Raw genomic sequence first — 12474 nt, forward strand, 5'->3', positions numbered from 1 at the left:
GCTGGACTCTATGATCTTCCACGGTCCCTTCCAGCCCTAATGTCTATGAAATCTATGAACAGGCACCAACCAGGGGCTAAGGCAAAAATGAATTTTAAGGACTATGAACAAAAACTCTGCTCACTTTAATAATGATAACTACAAAAAAAATAAGCGTTGCAGTTTTTTCAACATGGTACACTTGGGCAATAATTTGAGTACAACTCCCAAGCACGAGGCAAAAAGAATGGCTACTTTCTAATAAAACTACGGGCCTCAGTTGTGATGATTTATGTACGTCCTCAGCTTTGTAAACCATTAGGCAGTGGAATTACTACTCCACTGTGGATGAAATCCTGGCTTCACTGAGGCAGTGCAAATTCTGCCATTGATTTCAGTGGGCCCAGGACTGTACTCCTGTGCTGCTCTTTGCAAGACTGCCACCCTAGCTATTACCCAAGCTTCCTGCTCTGATGATTACAACTTTAACATCTTTTGATTGACATCTGCAGTTTACAGAAAGTCATTTCTCCTCTTCTGACATCTCTAGAATATAGCCACTATTGCAACAATATTTTTCCCTGGTAGAAAAGCATTTAACATTTCATGAATATATCTTGCTAAACATAAATTTAATGCTCTTATTTTCATGTTAGTATGCAAAAAGCATATTAGGAGAAAAGTAAGTACAGCAGTGTTTCAGAATTTCTGAAATTACCAGAAGGAATGCTCCCCAGTAGAATTTATTTTTTCCTGAGAGAATGAAAGCAATGCAAGTTTTCATTTTCCTGACATTTCTGAGGCTTCAAAACCACAGTTAAAGGATTTAAACCGTCTGACTGAGACCATGATATACTGTACTGGTATGTTAAGAGAGCTCTTACAGTGCAAGTAGCTCTCCAGGACAACATTTTGTTTTGGACTAAATCATCTTGGCTATCTTGACATTTTAATTAAGGCTTGCAATGAAAACAACAGTCTACTGTCAGTAAATATTCAGTTTACAGATTTACAATGGAAGAATGAGACAGCTGACATAAAATACACCAAAGCTGGGGAAAATAACTAACACAGAAGTGAAAGAGGAGGCAAGTTGTACTGAAAAGGGAAAAAGTTAATTGATGTAGCTAAACAAAGGCTTACACTAGAGGAGCAGAGGCCAACTTGTAAATTACTCATCACCACACCTGAAATCTTCAAAAGATCTGAATGTGGATTTAGTGACTGCATCTCTGGCACACACACAAAACCTAACAGATATTCCTGCAAACTGCTCCACCTTTTAAAAAGCCTGAAAGTCTCCTAAACTCTCTCCACCACTGTGTGCCACGGGCTCCTGGGCAACATAAACCTATGGTCTGGGTGAGCTGTGACCGTCTTAGGAACAACCACCAGAGTCCTAGGGTCCAGAAGGGAAGCCTGCTTTTGCTTGACCAGAGTTTCAAGCGTTTTTTTCATGGGGCTCCGACAGCTGAAGTGCAGGAAAGAGCATGCACTGAACACCGCTCATCCTTCTCAGGAAACGCAAGAAACTAGTGCACACTAATGGGGGGAAAAGAGAAAAGAAAAAAAGTCTGTGCCCTTTACTATCTGCTCTTCCTGGGGGGGGAAGGCTTTAGCTAGTTCCCATAGAACCAAGGGAAAGGCCTGGTTGACAGGACCACCTCTCGCCTAGCACTGAAGGGAAAATACTACTACTACTACTACTAATCCTAGGCAGCCTCCGGGGACACGCAGGGCAGGAAAGAAGAACCCCTGCTGCTACCTGCCCTACAGCAAACACACAAGCAGGCAAACTTTCTCCAGGAGCCCTGGGGCAGGAGCCTGCAGCCCGAGGCAGAGGCAGGGCGTGCCACCTCGCGGCGGGGGCGTGCGAAGCTGCGACCCCCGGGCCAGGCGGGCCGGGCCGGGCGACCCCAGCCTGGGCGTATCCGAGGCCGGGGCCGGAGCGCGCAGGGCGGGGGGAGCCGGATCCCACGCCTCGGAGCGGGCGGAGCTGCAGCCAGGGCGCTCTCACCGGGACGGGACGGGACGGGACGGGGCAGGAACCCGCGCCGCGCCCCCCGGGGGCAGGGAAGTGGCTGCTTGGAGATGCCGGGGCCCGCGCTACTCACATCGTCGAAGAGCGAGCCCACGTTGGCGGTGACCAGCAGCATCGCGGTGCCGGCGGCTGCCCCCTTCCCCGCCATGGTGCGTCGGGGGCCGCGGGCGCGCTCAGGCCGAGCAGCCCCGGGGCGCGTGTGCCCCTGGGCGGCCCCGCTCGCACGGGCTCCGGCGGCGGCGCCCTCCGGCTCGTCGCAGTGGTCCCGGCGCGGGCGGGCGCGCGGGCATCAGTGCCGCCCGGCGCCCCCTGCCCTGCCCTGCCCGCTCCTCCGGCCTCCCTCGGCTGCGGCGGGCACGGCGCGCTCAGATTTCCCCCGTCGCAGCCATTAGGCTCCAGCCAGGAAAGTTCCTGCTGCTGCGGCTGCCGCTGCCGGGTCCGTGGGCATGGCCGGGCCGGGCCGGGCGCGGCGCCCTCCCCGCGAAGCACCCGGGCGGCTGCAGTGTGCGGAGCGGGCGCTGCCGCTGCCGGTGGTGCCGCCGCCAGCCCCGGGCTGCAATAACCGAGGCAGCGGAGACTGGGGCTCCGCACTCGCCTGACGTCACGGCCTGACACCACAGCGCGCCTCTTAAAACGGCAACGGCGCGCGGGGAGCGGGAACCACCCGGCTGCCGGGAGCGGCCCCGCGCCCAGCCAGGGACAGGTGGGGCCCTCAGGCAGCGGCTTCACTCTCCCCGAGCGCCCGCCTTCGGGGGGCCGTGCTCCCCGGGAACAACGCCCCCCCTCATCAGCACCCTGGTCCCCGCTTCTCTGCATGGCTCCCGGCACCCTGGCGAGCGCTCCGCGAGGCGCCCCGGGGTGACCGGATGTCTCGGGGAGCTCAAGGCAGTAGCCCAGACCCAAGGGAAGGAGTGAATCCCCTCCCAAGATGCTGTACCCAGCCTGGTTGTAGATGTGTGGCCGACTACAGATTCACAGGCGGGAGTGGGCAAGCAAGGGATAGGAGATGCTCTGTTTACCAGGGCACCCCTTGGAGTAACAGACTGACAGAGAGCAGAGTCGGGTTAGACAGCAGGAAGGGTTTAGGGTGAGGGTTTTACAGCCTTTACGGTAAGAGTAATAGGCTCCAGATTCATCATAGCTTAACTTTTAGGTGCCCTGGAATGGGCTCTCAAGGGAGGTGGCGCTCTCCCCTATCTTGGGGGTCTTTAAGAGGAGACTGGACAAGCACCTGGCTGGGGTCGTGTCACCCCAGCGCTCTTTCCTGGCCGGGGTAGGGGGTCAGACTCAATGAGCTGCTGAGGTCCCTTCCAACCCTAACATCTATGAATCTACTGTAGTCCTCCAGTCCCTCAGAGACCTAGAAGCATATCAGGCACAAAACATGCTCAGAGGCAAAGGCTGTAATCGTTACATCCAAGAAAGGATTTACAGGCCTGCAACCGATGCAGAATTTAAGCACCTATGTCCAAAAGTAAAATGCACAAATGTCTACTCATGTTGTGCCCAGGAAGCTGTAGCACCTATATTTTTTGCCAGGCAAGTTGCATAGATGCCTGAAAGTTGTAACGGAGCATGCCTCCACCCCCCACCATCTCAGCGCCTCAGCAGATGTCTCATGCCTAAACCTCTTTGGAATTACAAACTAGGTAAGCACTCTGCATCTAAGCGCTCTGAAGGTGTGATCTGAGCATGTTTAGCACACACTGCAGTAGCCAGGGGCATATTAACAAACAAGGCCGGATAATGCCCACCTTTAATGCCTCTCCTGGAAGTGGAAGTCCCTAGTTTGTTCCTAATTTCCCTGTCAAAATTGTGTCACTGTTGAATGTGAGGTTCAGACCCAGAAAGCAAGTGAGTAACCCTCTGAAGCTCAGTTATGAGCGCACTCCCTTTGGATGGAAAAATCCTGGGTTCTAGTCCCAACATCATTTATGCGTTTTATTCAATGACGAAGCAGCATCTGGAACTCCCTCCTCCCAGGAAAGTGCCCTTCTCACTGGGCCACGGAGTTAGGCTCTCTCTTGCTTGCCTGCGTCCTTGTTCTCTCTTTCTGGTCCCATAAATCTTCTATTCCTTTCTGCTCGGTGACACAAATTCAGGAGAAGGCATTAAGGGTTCCTCCATCTCAGCCATGCCTAGGGCTTAATTAGGTCACTGTCTTGGGAGATGGGAGATGTGGGTTGGAATCTTGCTTGGCCTGAAAAGAACATTGAACTCAGAGATTTCACTTCCTTAGCAAGTGCTCTGAACCACCAGCATGTGGGCATGTCTACATGAGAGGTTTACTGCTCAATAAACTAATTAGCTGTGCACTAAACATCTCGGCATCTACACATGCCCCTATTAGGTTGGCATAAACTAATTTACAGAAAGCTAAGCCTGCCACAGAGTAAAAAAACTCCACAGCGGCACACATATAGTCACTGAAGCATGAAGTATCGGGGCTGCCAGCTGGGTAGACCTGCACTGAAGCACGCTTGTACCCAAGCTAGCCCCATCCAAGGACACTGAGCTGGGGTGTGGGGGGGAGCAGCTTGGGCTGGCAGGCAGACTTTTGGGGCCCCCTGCGAGCAAGAGCTGCTCCAACTCAGCTCAGTGTGCTGCGCTCCCAGGCACATGTTCAAATGACAATAAACTCCAGGGTTTATTGCTCTGGAGTTTATGATTCCAGGGCACATGTTCAAGTGACACACCTGGGAGCAATAAACTGAGTTTATTGCTTCACATTAATAGCACATGGAGACGCACCCTATTATAATAAAGGCAGTACCACCACATGTTCTGGCAACTATCTTTTGAAAGAAAACAAGCAAGACAGTTGTCTGTACACAAAGGAACCATTTAGGCACCTAATTCCAGGAGGGGTTCTGGTCTCTGAATTCCCATGCTCTAATGCAGAGCTGCAAGATCTCAGAGGGAGGCAAGATTTAGATACCTCTCTCTTCAGGGTTTTCAGTTGGCTACTTTAAGCATCCCCCACTGTGAATCCCATTATCAGGTGCCTAATTGTGCCTATTCATTGTGTAAGGAACTTAGACTCCTGACTCATATTTATGAATCCCAATCCTGGAGCCAAGCATCTAAAAGTTAGATGCGATAACAGTGAACATCACTGCATGAAAGTCAGTTTGTGGATTAACCCTGGGCCCTTTAAGCTCTAGCCTGTGATGGCTATCTATACTCAACAGCACAATCTAATAAGTAACAATGGTTTACATTCTATGGCAATCCTAAGTGTCACAGCACCCTGGGGTGCCTTGAGATCCTTTCAGGGTTATTACAGGTCAGCACAAAATGTTAGACCTGTTAGGTTTGCGCACATGATTCACAAAATAAACCCAAAGATTTCAAACAAATTCATAGTTGTGGCCTGAGTACCATGTAACAGAAAAACTGTTCTATTATTTTTCTGTAGTCAAAAAAAGAGTGAAAACTAAGAGCTGGCATTTCCGAGGGATGCTTCTAATCTATCCAAGGGGAACAAGTCTATCCAAGGTGTCTTTGAGTCTAAAAACATTGAGAACCACTAGCAAAGGCAAACATAATATTTCATAGATTTCATAGACATTAGGGCTGGAAGGGACCTCGGGAGATCACTGAGTCCAGCCCCCTGCCCAAAGGGCAGGAAGTCAGCTGGGGTCATAGGATCCCAGCAAGATAAGCATCCAATTTGCTCTTGAAGCATCCAATTTGCTCTTATAATAATTATATTGTAACAGTTTATCTATACTGTTATAACTCAGCATGCTCCTATAGCCATAGAAACGTAGGAGATCAGTGGGAACCATAACCCTATTTTAGTCAGGATTGAAGTTCAATGATTCAGCTTACTTACACAGTGGTAAGAGCATTCACACCTGACAGTCACATTTTAATACAGGATGCTGGCTCCACAGTGGCAGCTCCCCAATCTCTTTTTGAAGTAGCTTAAACTTACTTCTGTCCACAATCTCAGTAGGACTACCAGATATATACAGTGCAAGTGCCCACACTTCCCTTGCTTCAATGGCTCTGAACTGCGAGAGGTAAACTGAACAAACAGTAAAGTCCCAATCCCAGTCATGTTCAGCAACATGAAGTTTGAGCACCAAGGATACTTACTTCTACAGACCCCCTGTCAAAGTTCAGTTATTTTGTCAGTTTAATTTGCAGGTTGCATCAGAATATCTACCCGTCAAAGCCACCCCCTGCTCCACCTGACCAGGCCTACAGTGACAAGCTGATTCCAAGCAGGTTCTCATACTCACAGTTCCAGCTCTTAAATCTTTTCTCCACAGTCAGCCTCCAGCCTGTTGCTCTTACATATGCCATCTGGCTCCCTCCTGAGCCAGATCCTTTCTGACCTCTGGCAAGACTTCACTTTCCTGTGTTGGAGTGATTACAGAGTCCTCTACTGCCAGGATTGCTGCACTTAAAATTAGCTTAGAAGTCAGTAATAAGCAGGAATCCCAGTTTTCTCTGTTGAAAAATAGTGTAAAAATAAACTTTTGTTTAGGGTAAGTTAGGTAAATGTAAAAAATACAACTTTCAGGAAGTGCTTAATTAGGGATGATTGTATATGGAGGAAGGAACAACATCTGAATGTTTCATGATTTTGGGTCTCATTCATATACTTGAACACTGAACATGGTGTTAAAATTGAGTCAGTTCCTGCAGGTAAGTGAAATCAGAAACTAAAAAACTTCAAAATAAATACAAATACAAACCAAAGATACTATAAAGACACCACAGCAGATTTCTTTCCCTAACCAGATGAACTTGAAAAAGAATGTGTTTACCAAGTGGATATTCTTTTGAGCACAATGACACCATCACAAAATTGTAATGGGGATGGATTAGAAGAGAAAGAAAATAAGAATAGTAAGAGCAGCATGCTGTATCAGTTATGCTACGATAGTGGGCAAAAGTTGGCACAAATTCCAAAGCAGATGGAAATAATCCATACAAAATCCTAAAAATACCTCCAAATAATTTGCAAAGGTATCTTTTCAATAATTGTGATCAAGAATGTGAAGAAACAATAGTTCAGTATATTGCCAAACCCTACAAAATGGCCAATTTATGCAAATATCCCATCTTCAAAAGATTCACTAATTCATGACATTTAACAAAAGGGACAAAAGTGCAGGAGCTCAAATACTCCAGTGAAACAACTGCAAACTGCAAATACAGAATATAAACATAGCAGACAGAGACAATTCACCAAATAGCATCATCAAGTGGGAAAATACAAAGAAAATCACAGCAAAATTCATTAAAAAAATAAGTCCACAAATAAAAAGCAGAGGTGGCAACAAAATGCAGTGCAAGATCTGTGGGTACTATAACAAAAACATGAAAATGAAAAATGTCCTGTGTGGGGTGTCATGCAATAATTGTAGCTAGATAAATCATTATGCCAAAGCCAATGTACAGGACAAGTTAAAGGGGAAAAACACACATATACACCAGGGCACATGGTAAAGAAGAAGACAGTGACTCAGCAATTAATATTTTGCAAATGTGGTCTTAAAAAAGTGCAAAAGAGCCAAAATAAATTGTCTGTAAAACTCAAACTAGGAGCATATGCAAAGACAAGGCAGCAGTATGCAAACAGGAAAGTGACCACCAAACACCCAGGAATATACTATACTACGCAGACTTCTTCAACCTTAACAGAAAGACATATTTAAAATACCACTAAAACCAATGAAATTGTGACTGGAATACCAAAAAAAAGTGCCAGAAATTCCAAGTAGTATAGACAACAGAAAAGCTACAGCTGTTATCTAAAAAAGTTAATTAAAAATAATAATTCGGTGACATTAAACCTGGGATAAATGAGTAATCCAGTTAACATATAAGTAAGAACAGAATTCACACTAAAGGTGCTAAAGATTACCAAAAAGTTTTTGAAGGTCCAGGACTTCTCCCAGACATATTACACTGAGGCTACATTAAAATCAAGAGATGTCATTGTAGCAAGTATAGACATACCCACATTAGCTTTAATATAGCTAGGTCAGGCAGCAATGCACTGAAGATGAAACTGCAGCTCAGACTGCTGTCTAGTAGTCACCATTGCAGTCTAGTAGTTACCTCAATAAGTATCCAAGGTCCCCAGTGTGCTCACACTGCCAGTGCAGAAGTCTCTGCTGATGTGTCTTCTCTACAAATTTGGGCATGCCTACATGAGTTTCAACCACAACTACTGAACGTAGCATAAAGACAGCCTAAAAAAGGACTGTCCAACTGGCAGCCCTGGATTCTCTAGGCCAGCGGTTCTCAACCCAGGTCGGTGGTTCACAATGCGTCAGTGGATGTGGGGCTGGGACCACACACTGCAGCAGCTGCGGCAGGCACATTGGTGCACTGGAAGGATATACTACACTACTTTTAATATATTTAGGTTAAACTGGTCTATTGAACTTCTATACCAGATCCCCTCCTGACTCAAGTTAGGTTGCAGTCTTCTGGCATCCCAAGTTGCTTTGCAGGCTCCCACTAGCCCTCCTTTCCAGAGCCAGCCACAGGCAGGAGGCAGGGCTGGGGGCTGCCCCAGCTGTCAGTAGCAGCTGGGTGGCAGGGAAGAGCCGGCCCCCGCCTCCACTTCTCCCCCTCCCACTGCCTGGTCTGGCTGGCCAGTATGGCCCCCAGCCCCATCCCTCCACCAGTGGCCAGTTGTCAGCAGCAATGAGGGGAGAGGGGAGGAATGGAGACCCCTGCTGGGTGGACCTGGCTCCTGCAGGCCCAAGCCAGCACAGCTGGCAGGGTGGCCATGCAGCAGGGGCTACTCCCACCACTGCCTGGCCTGGCTGGCCAGCGAGGCTCCTCTCCTGCCCCCCATGAGCAGCTGGCTGTTAGTGCTGCTGGAGGTGTGAGCAAAGGCCCCCACCACATAGATCCCCCAGCTGTGCTGGCTCAGGTCTAGGTGGGTTGGGGTGGGGACCTCAACTCCCCCCTACTGCCATTGATAGGTTTCTGCTGGTAGGGGACAGGGGAGGAAGAGGGCTACGCTGGTCAATCAGAGATGGTTGTTCAGCTGCGCTTGGCATTCTCTGGCAACCTGCTGGGAAATGTGCCCCCAACCTGCTGGCTTCAGCTAATGCAGGCAGCCTGCATGATCTCCCCACCACCAAATAGCAAAGGTCTGTTCTGTTCACTCCCGACCCAACCTAGAGCACTTAGGGCATTTTTACATGTTCTCCCAATGTGGCACCAGGCACCTTTAATTAGTGAGCCGCGCTAATTAAAAGCACCAGGTGCCATGTTAGAAGCATGTGTATCAGCAGTGCAGCACACCTCCATGCTGAGAAAATAGCATTGGTGCACTTTCAACTAAAGCACACTGAACATGTTTTAGTTCAAAGCACACTGCCACCACTTTCTCAGCGTGGAGGCACACTGCGCTGCTGATATACATGATGCACAAGGCTGCCAGAGCACATCAGTTTACATGCTCCAGCAGACTTGATTAATCAAGTCTGCTCCAACGTGCTGAATTTCCAGTGTGTCAGAGCAGGCTCCTCACATGTGTGTAAGTGGCCTTAAAGTGCAAATGTTAGGCCACTTTCACCTCTGGCTTTTTGAACATCTGTACTTAGCCTAAGAGGCCAGAAGAGCTAAGCATTTTCATAGATCCAAGCAAGTTAAATAAAACACTAAATGTACTCACTACCAAGTGCCTACAATTGAAAAGCGATTGCCCTATTGAACAAAAGCAAAAACAGAAAATGGTATGTACTTCCGAATTGAAAGAAAAAAACAACTGCCTCCCATCATTATGAATACCCGTGGATAGATACAGATGAATGAAAATGCCATTGGGACCTAACAAGCAGTAGGAACATATCAACACTGCCGACAACATCTACTAACAGGATGTATTGGGTTTGGCATCATAACAATGACATTCTGGAGTGGGGACTTAGAGACAGAATGGCAGAAGCTATCACAGATTGTGATCGCAACCCTGTGTGCTAGAAACAGCCAGAAAAATAAATATAAAATGATATTAAAACCAAGATGTGATCACTCCTGACAGCAGTACCATACATGGGACAGTTGCTGGCCACTCAAAGCTGTGACAATACAAATATAAACAACACAAAAAGTTGACTAATAAAGATATTAAATCAATTCAGAGACTACTAGGATTTGGGACTACCATTACTTCCAAGCTTTCCACAATGCATGGACCCCTAAGTCACCTACTAAACAAAGACACAGTATAGATGTGGTTATCTCAATGTGATTCATCCATCATATATACCAAGGAGCTTGCAACCAAATATTCCACCCTGAAATCCAACGAAGTGAGAAAAACGAATTGTAAGGTAGGCCTGGGGCATCGTTCTTACAAAAGGGACAGTCAGTAGCTTTCATACCAAAGTGCTTGAAGCTGTGACAGTTACTTTAATGGAACAAAGATACATCCATATAAAAACATCCATATCTTTCAGGCATATTTCCCCATTAAATGTTTGACCAGCATGTTCGAGGACAGAAAGCAACTGGAATTGAAAGTGACCATTCACCATTAAAGGTGATTTTAAAAGAACTACTGATAGCAGCCCTCAACTGCATTCAGTGCCTGCTCCTGAAATAGCAACACTACAATTTAGATGTATTGTACAAGGAAGAAACTGAGATGTGCATGGCTGACTTCACATGCAAATATGGCAACTGAAAAAATATATGATAGAAAGCAGCAATCAAGTCAGTTATGTGCTAGTTCAAGAGAGGGGCTGTAATGAATTTAACAACAAATCATACCAGAAAAGATTTTATGAAGTGCTCACATTTCTCACATTCTCAGGGTGACTGGGCACTACAGAGGAAGTCATATCTATCTTTCAGGATTACTGAAACTACCAAGACAAATTAGTATCATATATTAAGACAAATCATAATAGCTGAATCACTAAAAACAGAAATGCTCATGTAAATATCAGAACAATTCTGTCTCTGAAAGCTAGGAATACCATAGATTGGCCAATTATGACAAAGCATGCTGAAGATGTGGTGATCCCTGTGACACCTGTTAGGAGATGCAAGGCAAGCAAACTACATAACAATCCCAGCGAACCTTGGAACAAATAGACCTATTTACTGCAAACCAGACAAACTGCTTCATTGGAGATTAGGAGGAAATTTCTGACTATAAGGATGGTTAAGCATTGAGACAGACTACCTAGACAAATTGTAATATCTTCACCCTTGGAAGTTTTCAAGGGCGGGTTAGACAGTCACTTGGAGATGGATTAGTCAGGGACGATCCTGCCTTCGGGAGGGGGCTGGACTAGATGGCCTTGTAAAGTCCCTCCCAGCTCTACTTTCCTATAATCCTATGATTATTATAGACTTGCAAACTTCTGGACAAAATGTCAGATCCTACCTCAGCAAAAACAGACAAAGCAATAAACGTTTCAGTAGCAATAGTATCCCAAACCAAGTTGTTTTGGACAGCAGATTTACTTGCAGGAAGTTTGCACAATGTACCCAGGAATAATAATTCAGTCAAATCACATTGAAATGACAGTCAGAAATCACTATTAAAGAAAGATGCTGAAAGAATATTGTTCTTTAATAGAACAAAACTCCAATAGAAGGTCTTAGTAGCCTAGTACAGTGTTTGATGCTAACAAGCATATATGTCTCAGTATGCCTATAGTCTCAACATAATTAGAGCTGGCAGCAGTGGATAGAACAACAGATTAAAAAGAAGGACAAGCAGAAGTCTAATACTATGAAGAACCAAGTAAAGACCAATCAGAACTCCAATTTGAAGACCTTTTCAAAATCAAATTATTTTCGTAGAATAAATTATACACTTGGAAGCAAGCTACATGTGTCGAACATACAAAACCTCTTTCTTGTAGCATAGGAAAGACAGATAAATACTGCACTAAAACAGCAAGTATGTGCACTCACTATGAATACAAAGTGTACACATGTATGGAAGACACTGAACTATTTGTTCTACAGATACTGGACCAGCAAGACACAGACAAAACACGAACTGATGAGCAAACTATAGATGTTTGCATAGATTTTCAAAATACCGCCAAGAAATACCAAGGCAGGCTACTATCAGCATAAGAAGTGATTATACCCAGTCCATCACTGGACCTCCTGCAAGATGCATGCTAGTCTTTATGCAACATAAAAGTGTAAAAAAGCAACTTTCCAAAAGCCAGGAAGGCATTTCTTTTGTTCCCAAACAAATCAAGAATTTGTTTTTTTTTAAAAAGCTGTGTTAAGTATAGACTTTCAGACTTAGTGGGGTACAATATTAAATGTGAAAGTAGGATTGGATTTTGGCTAGCCAGATCCCCCTGGACTAGGTTCAGCTTGTGGTTAGGAGGGGTCCACAGGACCTGATTAAGTTTAGGACTGCTATATCCCCCTGGTCAGGATATGGCTAAGATTCCCCAGCATAGGAATTGGCTTGTGTCTTTAAGGGAACCTAG

At 46.2% G+C, this 12474-nt stretch overlaps 1 protein-coding gene across 4 annotated transcripts in view; it reads right to left on the reverse strand.

Moving 5' to 3' along the window:
* The window catches only part of INPP5A (inositol polyphosphate-5-phosphatase A), a 624592-nt gene that overhangs the window by 448971 nt on the left and 163147 nt on the right, over window positions 1–12474 (reverse strand). The window contains exon 1 of one of the 4 annotated variants that reach the window (XM_090057771.1): window positions 6271–6458. The exons of 1 other annotated variant lie outside the window; for it this stretch is intronic. Coding sequence is in view for 2 of the 3 variants with exons in the window: in XM_090057773.1 (XP_089913899.1) it covers window positions 2094–2168 (75 nt within the window). In the remaining variant the exon portion in view is untranslated. Of the gene's footprint in view, window positions 1–2093; window positions 2617–6270; window positions 6459–12474 lie in introns of those variants that run through there. 2 more of the 4 variants (XM_090057773.1, XM_090057770.1) reach the window with 2 other exon arrangements.

The sequence above is a fragment of the Crocodylus siamensis genome, chromosome 7 (assembly GCF_052110815.1).
Source record: "Crocodylus siamensis isolate JL-2025a chromosome 7, ASM5211081v1, whole genome shotgun sequence".
NCBI classification, from domain to species: Eukaryota; Metazoa; Chordata; order Crocodylia; family Crocodylidae; genus Crocodylus; species Crocodylus siamensis.